Raw genomic sequence first — 25,618 nt, forward strand, 5'->3', positions numbered from 1 at the left:
TAATTAAAAAAATATCAAGACATTTAAAAATTACATAATTAAAAAACTTAAGTCACAATACTAAATAGACAATTAATGAATAATGCATTTACTTATGTTGTGGTGTGTTTTTATTTTATTTTATTATGAAATGTAATATTTTAATTTATGTACTCTATTTTCAATTAATGTATTGTCATATTTGTGCAGTTAATGAATAATTTTTTTTAATTTTCGGATATATTATTAATAATATATATATATATATATATATATATATATATATATTTGGACTAATATGAACAAAATTAATGGTGTTAGTAAAATTTTTAATATATAAAAACAATAATGAGTTAAAACTCAATTATAAAAAATTATAGTGAGAGATTATATACTTAGAATATTCTTTGAAGAAGATGTAAAATAAAGATGGAGTGCAAATAAAAAATATTGTTCACTGATGTAAATATGTAAAATAGAGATAAAAAATAGAGATGGGATGTGGATGGTCTAAAGCTCTAGTCATTGTCAATCTATAGGACTTGAAAATCACTCAAATATCTACTTGAAGTCTTCTTCTCTTTGAATTTAAAAAGAGAAAATTAGGGTTTTGGGATTGAAGTTTGAATTGTAGCTCGATTTCTGATGAGTTCGTCAAGGTAAAGAAGTTTTCTTATCTGAGGAATATTTGGTCCAAGAATTTGAAAAATGAGGATTGAGATGTTTGAGTTCTGGTTGAGGTTCGGTTTTATGAACTGATCTGATAAGACTTAATAGTCTCATTCCGTTTTTTTACATCACTGCGAAAACCTGTGTCGGATAACATCGTACATTATCGTACGGTATCGTACATTATAACGCAATTTCATTTGTATGAATTTTATCATACATTATAATTATAATGTATCGTATGTCATCGTATTATATCGTACACTATCGTACGACATCGTATATTATCGTACGTTATAATTATAATGTACATTATAATTTGTATGAATTTTACCATACAATATAATTATAATGTATCGTATCATATCGTACACTATCGTACGACATCGTATTATATAGTACACTATCGTACGACATCGTATAATATCGTACATTATAATTATAACGTACGATAATATACGATGTTGTACGATAGTGTACGATATAATACGATACATTATAATTATAATGTACGATAAAATTCATATAAATGAAATTGTGTTATAATGTACGATAATATACGATAGTGTACGATACCATACGATAATGTACGATGTTATACGATAAAATTCATACTTTTTGGGTATTTTAAGTGAAAAAAGTCAAAGTGAACCTTTGTCATTCTAGGTTATCATAGCTCGTCGGATTCCCTCGTATCTCATCGAATTTAGTTATATCTTGTCGGAATCGAGGGTGAAAGATCGAATGAGGGATTGAGAAGATAGAGAGTGAAAGTGAAATGAGTGTATTTGTTGAAAAGGGTATTTGTGTCCGAAATTGGGACAAAAGTCAATTTTTAGATATTTTTAAAGTATGAGGTCAAATCTCGATATTTTGTTAATTTTTAGGTCTATAAAATGAAATTTATCTTTATTTATTTATTAGATTGGTGTTATGTATTTAGCTCTCAAATTGACTGCAATATTATTTCGTTGACTATACTTTTGAGTTTAGTAGTTTTGGCTTTATCTTATGAGTTTGGGTAATTGGTCAAAATTAAAATTCTTGCTTGCTTTGCTTCCTTGTTAATGTTGAGATCAATCTTTTGATTATATTGAGCTCGTATGAAGACTTGATGCCATCAAAGACTCTTGGGAGTTTTACTAGCTTTCTTCAAGTCTGATACATGTTTGTTAGGATGGTCAAACATAAATATGGTTGAGATGAAATTACAGGCCTTGGCTTATTTATTTATATTCATGACTATGAATTCTATGCAGAACGGAATTTTAGTACTTTATTAATAAGCTCTAGATTGTGTGTTCTAATTAATATGGTAAATGAAATTTGCAGAATTAATGGTGATTTTTAACAATTTCGCTTGCAAGTACTATTCGAGTCTATGAGCAAAGACAAGGTATGTATGCTCTTTTACAGTTGCTTCAGCGTTGATTTACCATAGTGTCATTGCTGATTCAGAAGCACTAAGAAATTTTCTTTCAGTGTTGCGTACTTTGTGTCTTTAGATGATTTGGTTGATTATTAAAGTTTTATACAGCATTGACCTAGATTTACTGCACATATAAAAAAATTCCTCTAAACCTTACCCCAATTCTCTCAATTGGTAATTGGGACAGATACCCAGTTTCGTCCAACACATTTTGCTGCTTTAATTTGCTATAATATATATTCAAATTTTTTATATTGACGCACAGAAATAGTAACAAATACATCAAACATCAAGAAATTCCAACACATCCCAACTAGGTTGGCACCTGCTAAAACTTCTATCATCTGTATGACTATCTTTGATTCAGTTCATGTAAATAATGTAATATGTACAAACAATGTATGCTTTGGATTAAATATATTACATGAATCAAAACAACTGCCCAGACTAACAACTCTGGGAATATGTCTACTCTACTCCGACTCCGACGAATCCGATGCCGACTCTGACTCTCTGACTCGTACTCTGAGGGTAACCTCCACAAAGTCAAGCCTAAACTCTCCCTTTGGAGGCTTACCATTGCAACCGAGCCTCAGTAAAAACCTCTCAAACATCTCTAGAGAGAGAAAAAGAGCACTCGGGTCTTCAAACACAGTTGTTCTAGGAACCGCGTTCTATCCTCTGCAATAAGTGGCGCCAAAAATAAATACAAAACTTTCACAAAGTAATATCCAAAGTATGGCCGAAAGAGAAATCTTCTACTTACTTTCGAACAAGTGTCCGAACATATTGGCGACCTTGTTCCCGGCGGTAAGCTTTTTGCAGTGGATCGGTGATCCAATCACCGGAGCCTCGTTGATCGCCTTGCAAACCAAGCCTTCCAAGAGCGTGATTCCGAGTTGCAAAACACCTTCGCTGTGACGACGATGAAGACCTTCCGATAGACGAACATTCAACGCCTTAAACGCTCCGATCGATTCTCTGCAGCGATAGTCGCGGCCACAATTGATGGTCAAGGTTGATAGCGAAACCCTAGAAATCCCCAAAAGCTGGTCCTTCTTCTTCTTCTCACTGGCGGCGTAGAGCTCCACGACCAGCTCGGCGGTGGTGAAAGAGTTGAGAGTGTGGTCGTCGACGATGAACACGAACTTGTCGTTCCACTTCGGGTTGGTGGATTTGGAGACGCAAGACCTGAACTTCTGGTTAGGGTTTATCGAAACGACGGCGTAGATGTTGACGTCCCCGGCGGCGATTTCCTTCGGCGGGTTGAGATCGAAGGCCGAGATCAGGTCGATCTCGAGGATTCTGAAAGATTGGACTGAGCGTTTCAGTGCAGCCATAACTGATTTGTTGGAAAAGTGGTGTATCGTGTTTCTGGGCGGAGAGAGGTTTTGAGGTCTGAGAAATCTCTGTTTGCGTTTTTTATTGAGTTCTTGGGTACCGTGTATTTATAGTTTATTATGCGTAACTGTAAAGCTAGCTATCCAACAAATTTGATCGAATATTTTATTTTGTTTTATTTTAAAAATTCGACTGAACTTGGGTTTTAAGTCGGCTTCTAATTGGATTATTTTGGCGTATCTAGCGACCAGAAATATCCTTTCAGGTTCACTTCTTTTTTTTTTTCCAATTTTGTTAAGGAAACATTTATTTATTATTAATTCTATATTGATTTTAACGCTATTGCAGACGAAGGAAAGCATTGATATTATAAGGATATAAGGATTAAGATTTTAATAGTAAATTTGAATATTTTATATTCTAATTGTTGTAAATTCTATCACATTTGTGGTTATATATATTTTTTTAGTTTTTCTGCGTGTATTGTATTAGATTTTTTTAAATAAATATATGCTTGTATATATAGAATTATATACATTTCTGCGTAGATTTTTTTGAACTACGGAAATTAAAGATCATATTCTGCATAAGCTTAATAAACTCAAAATTAAGCTTACTTATAACAATTCCATAATAAATTTAAAAAAGTTGGGGGTGTTGCCTGGTCGAAATATGAACAAAGCTCATAGTTACCTAGTGTTTTTAGCACATTATCTCTTGATGGTTTGGTTTCTTTATCCGCAAAAGTCGCTTCTCTATAAAATTTTGTGTGTGGTAAATAGACAAATACCTTAGTTTTGATAATATTTGTTCTAGGCTGTGTCAAAAACGGACCCGTAGAAACCGTAGTTTTCTCGGTAATTTGTGGTTTCTAGCGAATTACTTCCGGTTTCCCGCGGTTCAAGAAAAACCGCATAGTTTTATCCTTTGCATTAATCTTGTGTGCAAATGCATGGCTTGGCTAACTACAAATCATAACCGTCTATTTAATGTATCTTTTATTTCGAAGGAAAACCTATGATAGCTATTCTTTATGATGGGTTTCGATTTTTTAAAATAATATTGTTGGAAATTACATGTGCTATTGTGGTTTAAAAAGTTATCGCAAAAGTTAGCATGCGCAATCGTTTTATATCAAATATAGCTCGTGTGTCTAATGAAGTGTCAATTTTTTTTTTTTTTTTTTTGCGTTAGCAATAATAGCTAATGTTACGTTTTTGTGCGCAGTAGATATTTCATCGGTTAAGTTGGATGGAAAAAAACGTAACAGCTTTTGATCTAATGAAAAATTAATATTTTTTTCTTAAAATTAATTCAACATTAATTATATCATTTTATAATACATAAAATTAAAAAGGAAAAAAATCTCCTCATTAATATATACAAATTATCAATTCTTTTTAAAACTAAACAAACATTTATCATATCATTGTTTACTGCAAAAAAAAAAATGAAGAAAAAAATATATTTCTTCACTAATACAAAAAATATTATAAGAAATATTTTACTATTGTTAAAAAAAGTTATTATATGTTTTGTATTATAAAATGATATATTAAACGTTTAATCATTTTTTAAAAAAGTTCATAATAATTTTTTTGTGTTATAAATTAATATAATTAATCTTTACTAGTTTTAAAAAATATAGTTATTAAAGTTTTTGTATTATATACTGATATAAGAAATGTTTAATTAGTTTGAAGGTTTTTTTATTTTTTTTGTATATTCATGAGGTTGAGGTGTGAGTTTTTTTTTTTTTTTTTTTTTTTTTTGTATTATATATATATATATATATATATTGAACTAATTTTAAGAAAAAAATATTAATTTTTCATCAAATTAGAGGCTACCACGTATGTTTCCATCCAACTTAACAGATGAAGTACTTACGGCGTAACTAAAACGAAATATTAAGTATTATTATCGGCGAAAAAAAGGTATTTAAGTATTATTTGGGTAAACATTAGATATTTTTTCCGTTATTAACCTTTTTTTAAACGATGTCATTGTTGTCACTTTAATTTTTTTTATATACAATACTATAAGTGTATTATACATGTATGTTTATGCACATTTAAAATGTGAAATAAAGTTCAACCAATATATATTATTCAAATGTTTTATAGATGTATACTGATTACATATATATTGATAATTTATACAGAGAATGTATAATGTATACTGAAAACTGTATATTGAATGGCAATATCGTCCTAAATATTTGAGGAACAACATTTTCGATATATTTTGAAATCACAAATCTTTTGAAAAAGAAGCCTCTAAAAAGAACATACCTGTAGGCCAACAGGTACAAATTTGAACGTGATATAATCACACACGGGCCAAAACACGACTATCGCCTAAATGTCTGTGCATTGTGAAACCAGAACTAGAAAAAACTCAAAACTGTAAACTGAAAAAGAAAGATCATTCAGTTGAACCCAAATTCATTCTAGCCAATTTTCTTGCTAATTTCAATAGAAAAAGATAAATCTAACATTGCGCAGCATTTTTTTTGTTATACATATTTATCATACTACAATTTTTCTTTTTTAAACTGAATCAGATTGCATTACACGGCTCAGAAAACCCTTTAACTTGTCTGCATTTTGCATATTTCTACTAAGCTCACTTTGAATAATATTTTGTACTGATCTTCTTCTCCAAGTAATAGAAACTCTTCCTTTGATCGAAATCAGTTTTTCATTCATCAAATTGTTTACATACATATGAGATGCTATCAAATCTTCATTATTCGTTCTTTTCCTAGAAGACATAGGTGCTAGAGCGATATTGGCAAGGATACAAAACAACACATCAAACCATTTCCAGTTCATCCATCATACATGTATGTCAAACATCAAACATCAAAGTAAGAAAAACTAAGAAATATTGACGCACAGAAATAGTAACAAATACATCAAACATCAAGAAGTTCCAACACATCCCAACTAGGTTGGCACCTGCTAAACTTCTATCATCTGTATGGCTATTTTTGATTCAATTCGCATAAATAATGTAATATGTACAAACAATGTATGCTTTGGATTAAATATATTACATAAATCACAAACACTGCCCAAACTAATAACTGTGGGAAAATGTCTTCTCTACTCGGACGCCGACTCTGACTCTGACTCTGACTCCGACTCCGACTCGGACTCTGAGGGTAACCTCCACAAAGTCAAGCCTAAACTCTCCCTTTGGAGGCTTACCATTGCAACCGAGCCTCACTAAAAACCTCTCAAACATCTCTAGAGAGGGAAAAAGAGCACTCGGGTCTTCAAACACAGTTGTTCTAGGAACCGCGTTCTATCCTCTGCAATAAGTGGCGCCAAAAATAAATACAAAACTTTCACAAAGTAATATCCAAACTATGGCTGAAAGAGAAATTGTCTACTTACTTTCGAACAAATGTCCGAACATATCGGCGACCTTGTTCCCGGTGGCAATCTTTTTGCAGTGGATCGGTGATCCAATCACCGGAGCCTCGTTGATCGCCTTGCAAACCAAGCCTTCCAAGAGCGTGACTCCGAGTTGCAAAACACCTTCGCTGTGACGACGATGAAGACCTTCCGATAGACGAACGTTCAAAGCCTTAAACGCTCCGATCGATCCTCTGCAGCGATAGTCGCGGCCACAATTGATGGTCAAGGTTGAGAGCGAAGCCCTAGAAATCCCCAAAAGCTGGTCCTCCTTCTTCTTCTCACTGGCGCCGTAGAGCTCCACGATCAGCTCGGCGGTGCTGAAAGAGTTGAGAGTGTGGTCGTCGACGATGAACACGAACTTGTCGTTCCACTTCGGGTTGGTGGATTTGGAGACGCAAGACCTGAACTTCTGGTTAGGGTTTATCGAAACGACGGCGTAGATGTTGACGTTCCCGGCTGCGATTTCCTTCGGCGGGTTGAGATCGAAGGCCGAGATCAGGTCGATCTCGAGGATTCTGAAAGATTGGACTGAGCGTTTCAGAGCAGCCATAACTGATTTGTTGGAAAAGTGGTGTATCGTGTTTCTGGGCGGGGAGAGATTTTGAGGTCTGAGAAATCTCTGTTTGCGTTTTTTATTGAGTTCTTGGGGTACCGTGTATTTATAGTTTATTATGCGTAACTGTAAAGCTAGCTATCCAACAAATTTGATCGAATATTTTATTTTGTTTTATTTTAAAAATTCGACTGAACTTGGGTTTTAAGTCGGCTTCTAATTGGATTATTTTGGCGTATCTAGCGACCAGAACTATCCTTTCAGGTTTGTTGACACTTTGCTTTTCTTTTTTTTTTTTTTTTTTTTTTTTCCTATTTTGTTAAGGAAACATTTATTTATTATTAATTCTATATTGATTTTAACGCTATTGCAGACGAAGGAAAGCATTGATATTATAAGGATTAAGATTTTAATAGTAAATTTGAATATTTTATATTCTAATTGTTGTAAATTTTATCACAGTTGTGGTTATATATATTTTTTAGTTTTTCTGCGTGTATTGTATTAGATTTTTTTTAATAAATATATGCTTGTATATATAGAAGTTATATACATTTCTGCGTAGATTTTTTTAGGGTCGGCTAAAGAACTAGCCAAAATGACACTCCTACTTTAAAATTATAGCCAAACAATTAACATATTTAGGAAAATAGCCAATTTATCACGACAACATTCCAATATTCCAATTATACCCTTAGGTTAATATTATTAACTATCATAGTAAATAATATCATCCATAACAAAAAAATTAGTAAATCTAATTAACAATAAGAAAAACTACATTAAATCTTATTTGTCGTAACAAGAATAATAGTAAATCTTATTTACCGTAACAAGAACAATAGTAAATCTTATTTACCGTAACAAGAAAACAATAAATTTTATTTACCGTAATAAGAACAACAGTAAATCTTATTTACCATAACAAGAACAAAAGTAAATTTTATTTACCGTAACATTTTGTAGTTAATCTACCAGGAAAAGTATCAGAGATGATGACTAGTTAATCTAACGGTAAATATGATTTACTAATTATTTCCGTGAATAATCGAGGACTAACAATTCGACAGTAAATCATATTAACCATTGAGTAAATCATTCGTTTCTATGGTAAATATGACTAGTTAATCTAACAATAAATACGATTTACTAATTATTTCCGTGAACAATCGTGGACTAAAAATCCGACAGTAAATCATATTAACCATTGAGTAAATCATTCGTTTCTATGGTAAATATGACTAGTTAATCTAACAGTAAATACGATTTACTAATTATTTCCGTGAACAAATCGAGAACTAAAAATCCGAAAGTAAATCATATTAACCATTGAGTAAATCATTCGTTTCTATGGTAAATATAACAGTAAATCCTACTTCCGCAAGTCCTACTTCCGCAAGTCCGTCGTCGAGAACTTCCACGCCTCCATCGCTAAGACCTTCCCAATCATACAGGAGATCAAGTTCTCCGGCGTCGAGCTCCCGGAGTTCCGGCAATCTCAGCTCGACAGGTTCTCCGAAACCCTCCGCGAAGGTCTCGAGCTCGTCGACACGGCTCTCCGTTCAAACCGCTACAACGTCTATAAGAACTACAAACTCACGCAGAAGATGGAGAAGATCAGCCGCCGACGAGCGCTTCGACCGCATCGACCGCACCGGCGATCGCCACGGCCAGCAGCTCGACGAGGTTCTCCGAGCCTTGACCATTGGCTCTGGCTCCGGAGCCGCCAGGATGGTGGCGGAGGAGGCAGCGGCGACGATCGCCGCCGCCGAAGCGGTGGAGGACGCGACGCCCGGCGTGGGGATAGAGTTCGCGATGAGGAAGGTGAATGAAATGTTGATCGGAAGGGATGACATAAGCTTTAAACCCCACAACAACGTATAAATAGAATACATATTTACCAACCGATCCTGAAGATTAACTTGATTCTAGGTTAGTTAATCAGATTAACTTACTTAGTAAACTAGATTAACTATCATATTTACCAACCGATTTAAACATTTGCTTAATTCCAGGTTAGTTATTCAGGTTAACTTACTTAGTAAACTAGATTAACTAACATATTTACCAACAGATCAAATTAACTTCCTTAGTAAACTAGATTAACTTACATATTTATCAACCGATTTATACATTAGCTTGATTCCAGGTTAGTTAATCAGGTTAACTAACTTAGTAAACTAATTTCTTCTTCCATTTCTCAATTTTCAAAAAGAGCTCAGCTAGCTGATCAGCCAAAAAAAGCCTTGGAAAAGACAAATCTCCTTAAAGAATCAATTGCTTGTTGAGACAAGACAGATCACGTGGTTTTATACAAGGATGAACAAACACGCACAAAATCAAACACGAATTTATCGGCAACATTCATTTGATCATAAACCAAACAGACAAAGAACAAAAACGACAAAAAGAGAGCGACCTCGGAGAGCTTTCGACGGTACTGATCGGAGTCAGACTGCAATCCACGTAAGGAAAGCTTGTAATCGGCGGCGGTGAGCGCAATCTGAGAAAAGAAGAATCGAAGATTCTAAAATTGGAAGAAAGATGAGAAAAGGAACAAGAAGAGAGAAAAAAAGTGAGGGACCGTAGAGAAGGCGCGAGAGGAATGGAAAAGGACGGAGAGAATGTTTGAAGCTGAATCAGTGGAGTAGTAGGAGTCCATAGTGAACGCTGTTGCTGTCGCCGCCGCCGCCGCATACGCAGTGCCTCTGCGCACCGTCGGCAACATCGCCATCGCCGTTGTGATTTTGTATATATTCACTTTAATTACTCATTTAAAAAAGAAGAGGTCAGTTATACATGTTCGTACATATATAAAACAAACAAAAAACCTAGATCTTTACAAATCGAAAGAAAGAGAGACCAAATCATTGAATTAATCAAAAGAATGAAGAGATGTATATACCTTTTTATTGAAATCGCGAGAAAGAAGAGTGACTCAAAATGGAAAGATTGTGATTCGAATCGTCGGAATCTGAAAAATAAGAGAAATCAAACGGAGACGAGAGAGCGACAGAGATGGAAGAAAGATAGGAGGGAAAAATAGCTGTGACTCGTCGCCGTAAACTTCCAGATTTTGACTCGTCGTTGTTCTCCTCCTCCGACGCCGACGACGGAGGCTGATTCTCGACGGTGGTCGACAATTCTGCGTTGCGGCTCTGTGTGAAGGAGAGAGCGTGTGTGTTTATTTCTTGGTGAATTTCTCGTCTCCGTCGCCGGACTTGGCTGAGGAGATCAATTTCGATCGAACTCTCCTCCTCTATTCACTTTCACTCTTCTCTGTCTAGATCTGGAGTCAGAGTTCTCTTCGCCGACGATGATTTGGTCCGCTTCGATGGAGCTATGCAGTGGTTTTTCCGGTAAAGGCGTTGATCGTTAAATCGGAGGAGGGATTTGGGGAGAGTTTTGTGGCGGCGGAGATGGAGCTCACGAAAAGAGTGGATTAAACGTGGGAGAGAAAGAGACAGTTGGAGTTGGAGAAAAGGGTATTTTAGAGACTCTGGGCTAATATTGGCTATATTCTCAAGTAAATGCATAGTTTGGCTATTATTTTAATATCCCCTGTAGAAAGCTAGTTATTAACGAATCTCATTTTTTTAACTACGGAAATTAAAGAGCATATCTATATAAGCTAAATAAACTTAAAATTAAGCTTAATTATAACAATTCCATAATAAATTTAAAAAAGTTGGGGGTGTTGCCTGGTCGAAATATGAACAAAGCTCATAGTTACCTAGTGTTTTTAGCACATAATCTCTTGATGGTTTGGCTTCTTTATCCGCAAAAGTCGCTTCTCTATAAAATTTTGTGTGTGGTAAATAGACAAATACCCTAGTTTTGATAATATTTGTTCTAGGCTGTGTCAAAAAGGGACCCATAGAAACCGTAGTTTTCTCGGTAATTTGTGGTTTTCTAGCGAATTACTTCCGGTTTCCCGCAGTTCAAGAAAAACCGCAGTTTTATACTTTCCATTAATCTTGTGTGCAAATGCATGGCTTGGTTAGCTACAAATCATAACCGTCTATTTAATGTATCTTTTATTTCGAAGGAAAACCTATGATAGCTATTCTTTATGATGGGGTTTCTCTTTTAACTAATATCGTTGAAAATTACACGTGCTGTTGTGGTTTAAAAAGTTATCGCAAAAGTTAGCATGCGCAGTCGTTTTATATCGAATATAGCTCGTGTATCTAGTGAAGTATCAATTTTATTTTTTATTGGGTTAATGGCGGAAAAAATTTATAATGTTTAACCAAAATCATACTTATATACCTTTTTTTTTTTTGCGTTGGCAATAATAGCTAATGTTACGTTTTAGTTGCAAAGTAGATATTTCATCCGTTAAGTTGGATAGAAAAACACGTAGCAGCCTTTGATCTAATGAAAAATTAATATTTTTCTTAAAATAAATTCAACTTTAATTATATCATTTTATAATACAAAAAATTATAAAGAAAAAAAATCTCCTCATTAATATATACAAATTATCAATTCTTTTTAAAACTAAACAAACATTTATCATATCATTGCTTACTGCACACAAAAAAAAAATTGAAAGAAAAAAATATATTTCTTCACTAATACAAAAAAATATTGTAAGAAATATTTTACTATTGTTAAAAAAAATTTATTGATATGTTTTGTATTATAAAATGATATAATAAACGTTTAGTCATTTTTAAGAAAAGTTCTTAATAATTTTTTTGTGTTATACATTAATATAATTAATCTTTACTAGTTTAAAAAATATAGTTATTAAAGTTTTTGTATTATATACTGATATAAGTAATGTTTAATTAGTTTGAAGATTTTTTTTGTATATTCATGAGGTTGAGGTGTGAGAGTTTTTTTATATATATATATATATATATATTGAACTAATTTTAAGAAAAAAAATATTAATTTTTCATCAAATTATAGGCTACCACGTGTGTTTCCATCCAACTTAACAGATGAAGTACTTACGGTGTAACTAAAACGTAACATTCGGTATTATTGTCGGAAAAAAGTATTTAAATATTATTTGGGTAAACATTAGATATATTTTTGCCGCTATTAACCTTTTTTTTATACGATGTCATTGTTGTCACTTTAATTTTATTTTATACAATACTATAAATGTATTATACATGTATGTTGCACATTTAAAATGTGAAATAAAGTTCAACCAATATATATTGATTCAAATGTTTTATAGATGTATATTGATTACATATATATTGAAAATTTATACCGAGAATGTATAATGTATACAAACTTTATATTGATTGGTAATATCGTCCTAAATATTCGAGGAACAACATTTTCGATATATTTTGAAATCACAATTCTTTTGAAAAAGAAGCCTCTAAAAAGAACATACCTATAGGCCAACAGGTACAAATTTGAACGTGATGATATAATCACACACGGGCCAAAACACGACTATCGCCTAAATGTCTGCATTATGAAACCAGAACTAGAAACAACTCAAAACTGTAAACTGAAAAAGAAAGATCTTTCAGTTGAACCCAAATTCATTCTAGCCTATTTTCTTGCTTATTTCAATAGAAAAAGATAAACAACATTGCACAACATTTTTTTATGATACATATTTATCAGACTGCAATTTTTCTTTTTTAAAACTGAATCAGATTGCATTTCACTGCTCAGAAAACGCTTTAACTTGTCTGCATTTTGCATATTTCTAGCTACTAAGCTCACTTTGAATAATATTTTGTACTGATCTTCTTCTCCAAAAAATAGAAACTCTTCCTTCAATCCAAATCAGTTTTTTCATTCATCAAAATTGTTTACATACATATGAGATGCTATCAAATCTTCATTATTCTTTCCTTTCCTATAAGACATAGGTGCTAGAGCGATATTGGCAACGATACAAAACAACACATCAAACCATTTCCAGTTCATCCATCATACATGTATATCAAACATTAAACATCAAAACAAGAAAAACTAAGAAATACTGACGCACAGAAATAGTAACAAATACATCAAACATCAAGAAATTCTAACACATCCCAACTATGTTGGCACCTGCTAAAACTTCTATCATCTGTATGACTATCTTTGATTCAGTTCATGTAAATAATGTAATATGTACAAACAATGTATGCTTTGGATTAAATATATTACATAAATCAAAAAGACTGCCCAGACTAATAACTGTGGGAAAATGTCTTCTCTACTCGGACGCCGATCCGACTCTGACTTTGGAGGCTTACCATTGCAACCGAGCCTCACTAAAAACCTCACAAACATCTCTAAAGAGGGAAAAAGAGCACTCGGGTCTTCAAACACAGTTGTTCTAGGAACCGCGTTCTATCCTCTGCAATAAGTGGCGCCAAAAATAAATACAAAACTTTCACAAAGTAATATCCAAACTATGGCTGAAAGAGAAATTGTCTACTTACTTTCGAACAAATGTCTGAACATATCGGCGACCTTGTTCCCGGTGGCAATCTTTTTGCAGTGGATCGGTGATCCAATCACCGGAGCCTCGTTGATCGCCTTGCAAACCAAGCCTTCCAAGAGCGTGACTCCGAGTTGCAAAACACCTTCGCTGTGAGGACGATGAAGACCTTCCGATAGACGAACGTTCAAAGCCTTCAACGCTCCGATCGAACCTCTGCAGCGATAGTCGCGGCCACAATTGATGGTCAAGGTTGAGAGCGAAGCCCTAGAAATCCCCAAAAGCTGGTCCTCCTTCTTCTTCTCACTGGCGCCGTAGAGCTCCACGACCAGCTCGGCGGTGGTGAAAGAGTTGAGAGTGTGGTCGTCGACGATGAACACGAACTTGTCGTTCCACTTCGGGTTGGTGGATTTGGAGACGGAAGACCTGAACTTCTGGTTAGGGTTTATCGAAACGACGGCGTAGATGTTGACGTCCCCGGCGGCGATTCCCTTCGGCGGGTTGAGATCGAAGGCCGAGATCAGGTCGATCTCGAGGATTCTGAAAGATTGGACTGAGCGTTTCGGAGCAGCCATAACTGATTTGTTGGAAAAGTGGTGTATCGTGTTTTCTGGGTGGGTCTAGATTTTGAGGTCTGAGAAATCTCTAAGTTTCCGTTTTTGATTGAGTTCTTCGGGGTACCGTGTATTTATAGTTTTCTAAGCGTAACTGTAAAGCTAGCTATCCAACAAATTTGATTGGATATTTTATTTTGTTTTATTTTAAAAATTTGACTGAACTTGGGTTTTAAAGTCGGCTTCTAAATTGGAATATTAGGATTAAGATTTTAATAGTAAATTTGATTCTTTTATTTTCTAAATGTTGTAAATTTTATCACATTATATATAGGTTATATCAAGATGTATTTTTAGTATTTTTTTTATATAGTCTTTTTTTTTCTGCGTATATTGTGTGTTTTTTTTTAATAAATATCCTTGTAAATAAGTAATTGTGAAAGTATCATGGGTTCCATCTCAAAACCAATTGGTTATGAGATGAGTAACTCATGACTTTTATAAGCTCTTGTTAGTTCTCATTCACTTTCGATGTGAGATTCCTAACACGTCCCCTCAAGATGACGGCTCTTTGCGTTCGCTCATCTTGGGCCGAATCCCAACGATTGGATCGGATACCCGTTTGGACTTAATGGACTCTGATACCATGTGAAAGTATCATGTGGTTTCATCTCAAAACCAATTGGTTATGAGAGGAGTAACTCATGACCTTTATAAGCTCTTGTTAGTTCCCATTCACTTTCGATGTGAGATTCCTAACAGTAATGTTTAATTAGTTTGATTTTTTTTTTTTGTATATTCATGAGGTTGAGGTGTGATAGTATTTTTTTTGTATTATAAATATATATATATATATATATATATATATATATATATATTTCATCAAATTAGAAGCTACCACGTGTGTTTCCATCAAACTTAACAGATGAAATACTTACGGCGTAACTAAAACGTAACATTAGAAACATAAATTATCGCTAAAATAGCATGCACAATGATTTTATATTGAAGATAGCTCGTGTCTCCAATGAAGTGTCAATTTTATCCTCATTAAATCATTTTCTATACTATGTCATCGTTATCACTTTAATTTTTTTGTTTACATTACTATGAATGTATACAGTTTTATACATGTATGTTTATGCACAGTTCAACAAATATATATTGAATCAAATGCTTGAAAAATGTATACTAATTACATATATATATACTGAAAATTTTATACTGAATACTGTAAAATGTATACTGAAAACTGTATATTTGATGGTATAATCGTCTTAACACATAACCATATATGTCATCTCATTATCCATTATGGCATTATCCATACATGAATATATAGAAGAAAGCGAGTTAAGAAATATAAAAATGTTTATATTGAAACTGTTTATATTTTGAATAAGTACTACTTAAAAATTATTTATATTTATAAATGATCCATTTTAAACTAATTGACTATCAAAATAGTAAAAGTTGTCCACTTTTTTTTAATTGTCAATAAAAATATTGTAACAATTTTTCACTTTCAAAAAACATATTGAGACATGGTGCAAACACATAGATCTTTGTAAATCGGCAATTAGCTAAAACACAGAAATGTTTTATGGAAATATTTACATTATGGCAACTTATTTATTTTCAACTTCAAATGCTTACATTTTCTGAAATGTTTCATTTATTGCATTTGCTTAAATTTTTCAATTTATTGATTAAATCACTTCACATGTAAATATTACAATAGATAAATATTTTCATTGATTTTTTGAAGGCAAAGTTGTCCAAAATATTACTTTTTTATTATCTTCGATATGACCCGGGCCTAAAGGGTCAGATCAATTATAGGGTGAGAAATAGACTTAATTAGTAGCAATTTTGATACTTTGAACTAAAATAGTAGTAATTATGTTTTTTGACCTGGGCCTAAAGGGTCGGATCAATTATAGGGTGAGAAATGGACTTAATTAGTAGCAATTTTGATACTTTGAACTAAAATAGTAGTAATTATGTTTTTGGACACTTTTACTAGTAACTATTGACTTATTTACAATTATTATTAATTGCAGATTTGTAAATCAACATTTTATAATAATTGTATACTTTCATGTCTACAGATTCTCGTAAAAGTGTCAAAAAAAACATAATTGCTACTATTTTAGTCCAAGTTATCAAAATTATTGGCTATAAGATACGGACGTTAGACACATGATTTTTAGAATCGTGGCCTTAGAAAGAGTACCTTAGACTTAATTGGTGACCAAACTCTCGAGGGATAAGGATTCTTCAATACTCCAAATAAATAACAATAATTATTCCGCTAAAAAAATTGTGGCAATCGTATACCTCATGAAGCAACGTATCGATCTTCTTCTTTTGTAATTTTGATATAACAACTTTTTTACTGAAAGTAATTTTGTAATATGATATCAAACAGTTTTACAACTTTTACTTATAATGAAGGGAGAAAAAAAAATTGGACACAGAATTGAATTTCAACTCTGCAAGTCAAAATTCCAAAACTACTCTGTGGCCACCTTTCCTAAGCTTGCCATGTAAGTCAAATAAATGGTCCACAGGTATGCGCACGAACTATTCATCAATGGCTGCCATAAACATCGCCGAACGAATAAGTAAACAGCTTAATTTAGGACAACAAAACCGAGGCTAAAAAAGAACATACCTGTAGGCCAACAGGTACAAATTTGAACGTGATATAATCACAAACGGGCCAAAACATGACCCCATTAACCAGAGTCGGAACCAAGTCTCGCTTCAATCTGGCGACAATCTCACCACCATTCTCGCCTGAGCGTACATGGCCGTGGCATATAAGACTCGGAAGAACGAAAGCTAAGAGATGTGCGAGTGAATATGTTCTTATTTATTATTACCTTGTAGCCCTGCATTGTAAGAGAAGAAAACAGTCGTGATACACGGGCCAAAAACAGCCTGGCCCACGAAGATCTTCTTCAGCGTCGTAAGAAGATCCCGTTTTGGCAACACTTTAGACAAGAAACCGAACCACAAATGCTGCGACGGCCCTAAAATTAGCAATCCATAAGCAGCCATGCGTAGCGTCCTTATGGGGTCGAAAGAGCCAGAATCCGGAGCTGTGATCAGCTATTTTAAAAATTGAAATACATTGAATAAATTGAGTGTATGAATTAAATGCCTGGATTATGAAACCTGAACTAGAAAAACCTCAAAGCTGTGACTTGAAAAAGAGAGATCATTCAGTTGAACCCAAATATTTTTACTAGTAACAGTTGAACCCAAATTCATTCCAGCCAATGTTCTTGCTAATTTCATTAAAAAATATAAGACATAATCCATCCAAAGCAATACTGCACAGCTTTTTTTTTTTTTTTTTTTATCATCATACATTTATCAGATTACAATTTTTTTTTTTTTTTTTTAACTAAATCAGATTGCATTGGTGGCCTTCTTTCAAAAGTTGTGGACACAAAGAATCCCCAATTAGTGTCTTCATTTTTTTTTTTTTTTTTTTGGCATCAACAATTACTGTCTTCATATTCTGTGAAGAATCAGGCTACAGGATTTTCTTGATAAATCGTAACAAAATGCACTCAAGAATGAACAAACACAAAATGAAAGAATCTAATTTAGCTAAAGAAGAACTCAGGTAACGAACGAAACGAATTCTTTTTTAGTCTAATAATCACTACACAGGAAAAGAAGAAGGAATTGTTATGAAACCTGGGAGGTATAATCGGAAGCTGCGTAGATGAGCGACGAGGATATAGTTTTGGTCAAAATGGGACGCGTATCTAGTTTGTTCAGATACCATCCGACGAAGCCAGTTTTGGAGCGCCGAGACGAGCTGCAAAATCGGCGAAGAAATTGGGGCGAAGGAAGTGCTCGCCATTGTTGGCTCTGAATCTGATTGTTGAAGACGAAACCTGCTTTTCTGAAGCCACACGTTCCCAGTGTGGCTATCGATCGCTTTGTGATGTCTCTCATCGCCATTGAATTTGGTTTCTCTATTTTCCGATCACGTTTGCTTTGCGTTTATTTTTGCTCTTCACTCTATTTCGCTTTGTATAGAGAGCCCTCAAGTTTCAAGGTGATATTTTTAGTACTTTTTTTTATCGGAATTTTTAGTACGTTTAGAAACGATAAATTTGTACCCCACAGATAAAACAGGGGATAATATGCCAAAAAAAAAAAAAAAAAAAAAAAAAAACCCCTTAATTATTGCTAAATTTGATTTTGATTTAAAGTATATATAACATGTGAACAAAAATATCACTCACCTCATAAAATTCACTTTCTCACTCTCTAATTTTCGCTAAAAATACAGGGACTTTTTTTATTTTTTATTTTATTATTTATCAATGCATTGCATACGACTGCAAATTAAATAATTTCATTGAAGTGGAGTAGGCAATGTAGACTCGTGACAAAACCGAAAAGAATTTTCACGGAAAAACATATCGATTTTTTAATGAACGATTTCAAAAAATATCACAATGTTTGTTAGTTTGATCGTTTGAGTCACACACACTATCTTCCTATTATATGGTTGACCCTAACATAACATTATAAACCGAGTGAACACCTATGAACTTTCAAGATAACATGTCGTGCCTATGGTGTTTTGCATTTTTCTTTGAAAATTCTTATGGGGCTTTTGTCTTTCGAAAATTGGAGCGGATCATAGTTCTAACGGCATTTAACTTGGATTGATTCGAGCATAGACGCTTACGTTATTGTTTGCCATTCATATCTTTAGAACTACATTCACAAAATATTTTTAACACAAGCGCACATGGACGAAGCCAAGAATATAGATTAGGGGGGTTAATTTGCAACAAAAAGTTCAGGGGGGGCTGATTTGTAAATTTTGAGGGTAAAAAAATGTAAAAATAAATTAAAAACTGGGTAAAAAGTGCAAAAAAAAAATTTTTTGAGGGGGGGCTCTCCACTTGGCTTCGTGCCTGCAAGCGCATGTACTTCGAATCATTTCATTTTGTTATGGTATTTCTCTGCTCCTCAATAGATTAATTCCCCTCCACCCCCGCAAAAGTTAGACCGGTTTAAAGGCGATAATAAATTTGTATACGTTATAAATCATGCGCTAATGTTCTTGCGACTCACAAATCATACATTAAACCATGGCACAATGAGAACTTGGCGACATGCGAGAAGCAGATATATCGAATGCATAAACTCGTTTAGGCCAAATATTCAAAAGACAAAAACTCATTGTATATTAAGTTCCGTTAAAATTAAAATATGCTCAAACATTCGACTGACAAAAACTCACGAATTTTCATATAAAAATGCAAACACCATAAGCATGTTTATGACTACTAATTCTCTACTTATGCACGCCATGTTGCTCTAAAGATCAATGGATGTGTCAATAGTAGACTAGGGAGATAGTATGGCTCAAAAGATCAAACTAACAAGTATTGTCATTTTTTTTTAAATTGTTGATTAAAAATAGATGTGCATTTCCATGTAATTTCTTTCAGTTTTCTCAATAGTCTACATCGCTCACTTCACTTCAATGAAATTATTTAATTTACAATCATATGCAATATGGATGGGAAAAAAGCGAAAAACCATAAATCAGAACGGATCGTCAGTTTTTAAAATTTTCGATCCGATTTAAAACGGTTTTTGTCTAATCCGGTCTGGTTTTTTGGACATGTCTAATACAATCCTTTCCAATATGAAAATTCCAGACCGCAGTTTAGACCGGAACGGACCGATCTTAATTTTCTAAGTTTTTTATTTATTTTAAATAATTCTAAGGCATTGGAATGAACTAATTTGAGTTAGAAATCTTAATTAATATATGTTTATGTTAAAATTAAAAAATACTAACCGGATTGGACCAGTAAAAAAATGGTTTGGTTTATTTTCTTAAATGATCCGGTCCAGTCCGATCTACAAATTTTCATCGTAGAGGGAAAAAGAATGTGAGATTTAATGAAATCCGATACAACCTATTTATTATCGTTGTAATAGATAGAAGGGCGAAGGGTTTGGAAAAGAGTAACGGAAGGTCAAGTTAAGGATTAAGGAATGGGAAAACGAAACCGGCACTCTGAAAGACTAAGACTGAAAGAGTTGATCTATACAAGTCCGTCCTTTCCTTCCCCGCGAGTCCCGAAATAGATTGATAAGTTATGAAAATAGAATTGCCGGACACATTGAACGATTGCAGATGAAGGCTCAAGATTATATTTTTTCTTATGATCTGAAGTTTGCAACTGATCGATGGCCTGTCTCTCTCATCCTCTGTTTCATTAAAGCCTAAGAATAGACCTTAGAAATAAAGAACATACCCTAATATAGGAATTATCTTCATCGGGGTTAGTTCACAAAGACTTGCCTTGGTAAGGAAGAAGGGAGGAACAAGCACACTTGGAGAGCGCAGTACAATGGAGAGGACCTTTCCCTAGTAAGAGAGGACTGGGAAGGACGCACCAACGTTTAAAACGACTCTGTCAAGTTCGGAGACCGGTTTTACCTCAGACCGGACCGTGAACACCATTATGCAATGCACTGATAGAAGAAAAGGCCCTACGTTTCAGCGAAAATTAGAGAGAGAAACTAAATTTTATGAGGTGAGTGATATTTTTGTTCACATATGAAATATACTAAAAAAATTCAAGCAAATCATTAAGTAAAATAACAATAAAAAGGGTATTATTAGCATATCTTATCCTTTTTTTGTTTTTTTTTTTTTTGCTGGGGTACAAATATCTACTTCCTAAATGTACTTAAAATATCACCTTGAAACTTGAGGAGGCTCTCGCAATCACAAACCACCCTCGGCCACGGCCTTGGCTTAATAAACGCAAAGCAATTTGATCGGAAAATTGAGAAATGAAATTCCATGGCGAGTCATCTAATGAGAGTCATCACAAAGCTATCAGAACCCAAGTATAATTGAAAGGGACGTGTGATTGTATCATGGCTTTATTTTTACTCATATCGTCGTGTATAATTATTATTATATGGCCAAAATGTCTAAATTTAATGGTATAGAATTTATTACAAAATGATACTTGTAATTATATTAGTATAGTTTATAACTTTTGGTAGAGATTGCTTAGTTGTCAACTTGTTAGTGAGACATGAATTTATTTTGTGGACGAGTATATGATCGGACAAAGTGTTATTGATAAGCTCCTAAATGGTCTTAACACTTTGCAAAATTTCATATTAGTTGAATTTTGATATTTAAATGCAAAGAGAGAGAACGTAGTTAATTAATTCATTTTTTTTTTTTTTTTTTGTGATCTAGTGTTCTCTTTTCTCTTCTCTTCCCCTTGAGCGCCTCGCTGAGTTTTGTTCTTCAAAAATTTGATTTTGTAACACCGTTGGTTCACTATTAGCACACTTTTTAATAATCATTTTGATTCTGCTTTGAGTTTAAAGTCTTGACTTTTACTCATGATTGTTTGGTGTTCATAAAGACTTTTGGAGCTTGTGAATTTAGAAGGAGAAAATTATTATTATATTAAATCAATGCCATAATATTGATAAAATAGTTTTTATCTCGTGGCTTGTAACCATATTTTGATACTTGTATTGTTTTTCTCTTATGATTTTTTCACACATTTTTCAAAATCAACGTCTCTTAATTAGCTACCTAACTTTTTTAAATTTTTTAAAATATGAATTTGGTCATTAACGAAAAGTTTTATTTCTAGAGATCTAAAAAGCCTTTTTTTTTTTTAAAAAAAATACACATATATCCATAAACAAATTTTAAAAACTAAACATGATAAAATATTTAGGGAAAATTGCCAAAAGTATGACTAAATTAAGACCAATTTCCAATTTCCTACTATTTTCAAAAGTTTACTAAACTAGGACTAGTAAAAAAAAAAGTCAAACGAGAGATACACTAAATTCTACCTATTATACCATCATACTAATTACCAACCTATCATCTTCCCCAATAAAATCTCTTATTTTTTCTCTTTCTATCTCTTTTCCCGCTCAGCCCATCAAGTAAAAGATTTTTTTTTTTTTACTAGTCGTAGTTTGGTAAATCTTTGAAAAAAGTAGGAAATTGGAAATGGGCCTTAAGTTAGTCCTAGCCAAGGAAATGTCCATTTATGATTTTCTAAGCTTAACTTACTATGTGCTATATAATTTCTAATACGAAAAGCATATACGTATAAAGTTGGATTAATAGAATAGGCAACAAGGTTGCTCATACCATTGCTACTTGTTATTCTATTTCTAGGTCGGCTACTTGGCTTGCCGAACCTCCAAATTGTATTCATGAACTTATGATGGCCGAGGCGACCTCATTTGTTTCCAGTTAGTAATAAAACCAGTCCTGATTTACTAAAAAAAAAAAAGTTATCAAAGTTGGCTATACACAAATAAATTCGATCAAAAGACATAATATACATATGTACATATATAACTACCAGTACCAGATATAATAAAAAATTGCAAAAAAAAATACAACATTTTTTTACAAAAGATTAAAGTTTTCTATTAAATTCTGAATCTTAATTTCCATCATAATGCCAATATTGCTTCGTCAGCTTACAATTACTATATAATTAATAATAAATAAATTTTAAAAATTCAATGAACAATTCGCATAAGACGAATATTTAAACAAATTTGAAGTATAGCGCTAGATACGACGAAAGTAATCCAATTCGAAGCCGACTTAACCCAAAGTTCATTCGAATTTTTTAAAATAATATAACAATTATTTAGCAAAATAGCCAACTCAAACCTTTAAAATTGTTAAATAGCCAAGGTTTTGTAAATACTAAGTAAATAGTCAGATATCATTTAATACACTCCTAAATTTATAAAAACGCCCAAATGATTCCCGCCCATAAGTCACAGCAGTTGACTTTAAAAAAAAAACGTGATTCCGAGATTTGAGGGGAGTAATAACTGCAAATTTAAAACCTATCAACTCACAACCTCTTATCACACGGCAATTAAGAAAAAAAAAAGATTTCTCCCAAAAAAAATTTCCAACTCGCGTCACTTTCTCCGACGAACTGCATCCATCTTCTCCGACTACCGATTTCGGCGAGGGGATCTCAAACATGTATGCATGTGTAATTCATTCCGATTGTAACTCGTATTTACTAATGTTCAACATCGATTTACCCATTAAAACATGGAAAAAGTGTTTTTTTAGGAATCGGTTATGAAATAAGATGGTATTGCTTATTCTTCTTCCTCTGTGTAATGAATCAATGGATTATTGTTCATTTATCCGAAAAATTTCACAAAACCCTAATCTTCACAATGTATTTTGGGGGATCCGACTATTGTGTTTATAATACACCTATGCATGTGTCATTTAGTGATTGTAAATATGTTAAAATTATAGGGGAACCTGGTTAACGAATATATTTTATTTTGATTTCCATTTTTAAATGTTTATTGTAAATCTTTTTTAAATGTTTAAATGTTGGTGGTTTGGGTATGATGTCTAAAACTTGATGTGTTATATCTAGATCTTGTTGAGTAGTGTATTGATTCTGTTTTAATGTGTGTTAGTGTACGAGTAATACCATTGTAAATGTGTTTGAAGAATTGGTGTCTTTGGATATTAGAAGGAAATATGATTGACATATTTTGCAGTAAATATGTGTAAATGTCAGACACGCCCAGATTATTTGTAAGTCATTATTTACACATAATACCATTGTAAATGAGTTTAAAATTGGTGTTTTTGGATTTACAAGGATGTAGGTCAAACAAACAATACTATATCGGGTTTTGCTAGATCTCTGGACCCTGAATTCAAAGTTACCCCGAAGTGCAATCATGCTCATAGCCGCCACAGGAACATCATTTATGTGCGTTATAACAACATGTAAATATACGTAAATAACAGCATGTAAATATACTGCATTATAACAGTATGTAAATATACGTAAATACATTAATAAACTGGGATGAACCTGGCGTGGAAGAGAGATATAACAACGTTTGAAATATATGTGCGTTAGAAACAAGAAATTTAAATAATAAAACAAGACAAGATAAATCATGCAGTAAATATAAGAAAATAATATAATAGGAAACAAATAAATTGCAACTGCCACGTCCAAATTAGTTCCTAAAATAAAGGGAATCATTAAGTTGACTAAATCATGTTCACACTTATATGAGGAATTTAAATTCAAAAAAACCGGGAAGTTATATAATCAGAAATTTCATAAAAATTCGAAATTCAAACGCAACAGGGGTAAATTTTGGATATGAAAAAACATATTATTGGACCACGTCATCCGAGTGACTATTTACTTAGTATTTACAAAACCTTGGCTATATAGCAAATCATAAGGTTTGATTTGGCTATTTTGCTAATTTACCCGTAATATAAAACCAACTTTGTTCGACAGCGTTACAATTACGCAAAGAAACCTATAAATACACGAGTTTACGAAACAAAGCCCCGTCAAAAACTCAAACCTAAAGATCTCTCAGACGTCAAATATCTCCCAAACCAAAAACACGATACACCACTTTTCCAACAAACCAATTATGGCTGCTCTGAAAAGCTCAGTCCAATCTTTCCAACTCATCGAGATCGACCTAATCTCGGCCTTCGATCTGAACCCGCCCAAGGGAATAGCCGCCAGGGACGTCAACATCTACGCCGTCGTTTCGATAAACACTAACCAGAAGTTCAGGTCTTGCGTCTCCAAATCCACCAACCCGAAGTGGAACGACAAGTTCGTGTTCATCGTCGACGAACACACTCTCAACTCTTTCACCACCGCCGAGCTGGTCGTGGAGCTCTACGCCGCCAGTGAGAAGAAGAAGAAGGACAAGCTTTTGGGGATTTCTAGGGTTTCGCTCTCAACCTTGACCATCAATTGTGGCCGCGAGTATTGCTGCAGAGGATCGATCGGAGCGTTTAAGGCTTTGAACATTCGTCTATCGGAAGGTCCTTGTTGGAAGTGAAGCCCACATCTCCGAGGATTGAGGCCCAAGCCCATTAGTCAGAGAACGACGAGTTGTAGCACTACTGGTACCGAAAACGACATAAAGTCCTTAAACCGACTTTACCCTGTGTTTGATGACGTGCCAGAGTCGTTGCCCGTTCGATCTGACTCAATCCAATGGACAAGAAGCCAAAGCCTCATAACCTGTATAAAAGTCGAGAGTCAGCCGTGGTTTGACTACTTCGTCTTCTCTCTTCTGATACTAGGGTTTGTACTCTGAGTGTGTTTTGAGATCTTGATTGTAATCGTGTGAGTTTTGCTGAGAGTGTTC

The 25,618-nt window shown here is 33.6% G+C and overlaps 4 protein-coding genes and 1 long non-coding RNA gene across 5 annotated transcripts; 1 reads left to right on the forward strand and 4 right to left on the reverse strand.

Annotated features, from left to right (window-relative positions):
* Nucleotides 1-2,341: 2,341 nt before the first annotated feature.
* Nucleotides 2,342-3,417, reverse strand: LOC149392004 (uncharacterized). The gene is made up of 2 exons (XM_089620083.1): nt 2,844-3,417; nt 2,342-2,758 (listed from the first exon to the last, which is right to left on the reverse strand). The coding sequence occupies exons 1-2, from the start codon at nt 3,415-3,417 to the stop codon at nt 2,694-2,696; spliced, it is 639 nt and encodes a 212-aa protein (XP_089476209.1). The 3' UTR covers nt 2,342-2,693.
* A 2,971-nt stretch (nt 3,418-6,388) lies between these two features.
* On the reverse strand, nt 6,389-7,664 carry LOC149392005 (uncharacterized). Its single transcript, XM_089621325.1, has 2 exons — nt 6,823-7,664; nt 6,389-6,737 (listed from the first exon to the last, which is right to left on the reverse strand). Exons 1-2 carry the CDS (start codon nt 7,394-7,396, stop codon nt 6,673-6,675), a joined length of 639 nt encoding a protein of 212 aa, XP_089477451.1. The 5' UTR covers nt 7,397-7,664; the 3' UTR covers nt 6,389-6,672.
* Nucleotides 7,665-9,760: 2,096 nt separating this feature from the next.
* LOC149392006 (uncharacterized) lies at nt 9,761-10,401 on the reverse strand. Its single transcript, XR_016299996.1, has 3 exons — nt 10,305-10,401; nt 9,984-10,159; nt 9,761-9,902 (listed from the first exon to the last, which is right to left on the reverse strand). It is a non-coding gene; the product is annotated as an uncharacterized LOC149392006 (long non-coding RNA).
* A 6,279-nt stretch (nt 10,402-16,680) lies between these two features.
* On the reverse strand, nt 16,681-18,469 carry LOC149392007 (protein SYM1-like). The gene is made up of 4 exons (XM_089620535.1): nt 18,080-18,469; nt 17,254-17,482; nt 17,043-17,167; nt 16,681-16,965 (listed from the first exon to the last, which is right to left on the reverse strand). Exons 1-4 carry the CDS (start codon nt 18,347-18,349, stop codon nt 16,882-16,884), a joined length of 708 nt encoding a protein of 235 aa, XP_089476661.1. The 5' UTR covers nt 18,350-18,469; the 3' UTR covers nt 16,681-16,881.
* Nucleotides 18,470-24,883: 6,414 nt separating this feature from the next.
* LOC149392008 (uncharacterized) lies at nt 24,884-25,306 on the forward strand. The gene has a single exon (XM_089620084.1). The coding sequence runs from the start codon at nt 24,884-24,886 to the stop codon at nt 25,304-25,306; it is 423 nt and encodes a 140-aa protein (XP_089476210.1).
* Nucleotides 25,307-25,618: the final 312 nt, after the last annotated feature.

This window comes from Urtica dioica, chromosome 7 (genome assembly GCF_054948205.1).
Source record: "Urtica dioica subsp. dioica isolate 48M chromosome 7, U.dioica_male_clone48M_v1_H2, whole genome shotgun sequence".
NCBI classification, from domain to species: domain Eukaryota; kingdom Viridiplantae; phylum Streptophyta; class Magnoliopsida; order Rosales; family Urticaceae; genus Urtica; species Urtica dioica.

Bases quoted from the DNA above. Each gene is read 5' to 3' on its own strand.
- LOC149392007 (XM_089620535.1), bottom strand. From the start codon at position 18,349: ATGGCGATGAGAGACATCACAAAGCGATCGATAGCCACACTGGGAACG. The intron at 17,483-18,079 runs GTTTCATAACAA...TTTTTAAAATAG, and splicing joins CTTCCGATTATACCTCCCAG to CTGATCACAGCTCCGGATTC. The intron at 16,966-17,042 runs GTATGTTCTTTT...TGTTTATGGCAG, and splicing joins TTGTACCTGTTGGCCTACAG to CCATTGATGAATAGTTCGTG.
- LOC149392008 (XM_089620084.1), top strand. From the start codon at position 24,884: ATGGCTGCTCTGAAAAGCTCAGTCCAATCTTTCCAACTCATCGAGATC.
- LOC149392004 (XM_089620083.1), bottom strand. From the start codon at position 3,417: ATGGCTGCACTGAAACGCTCAGTCCAATCTTTCAGAATCCTCGAGATC. The intron at 2,759-2,843 runs GTAAGTAGAAGA...CACTTATTGCAG, and splicing joins GTTCGGACACTTGTTCGAAA to AGGATAGAACGCGGTTCCTA.
- LOC149392005 (XM_089621325.1), bottom strand. From the start codon at position 7,396: ATGGCTGCTCTGAAACGCTCAGTCCAATCTTTCAGAATCCTCGAGATC. The intron at 6,738-6,822 runs GTAAGTAGACAA...CACTTATTGCAG, and splicing joins GTTCGGACATTTGTTCGAAA to AGGATAGAACGCGGTTCCTA.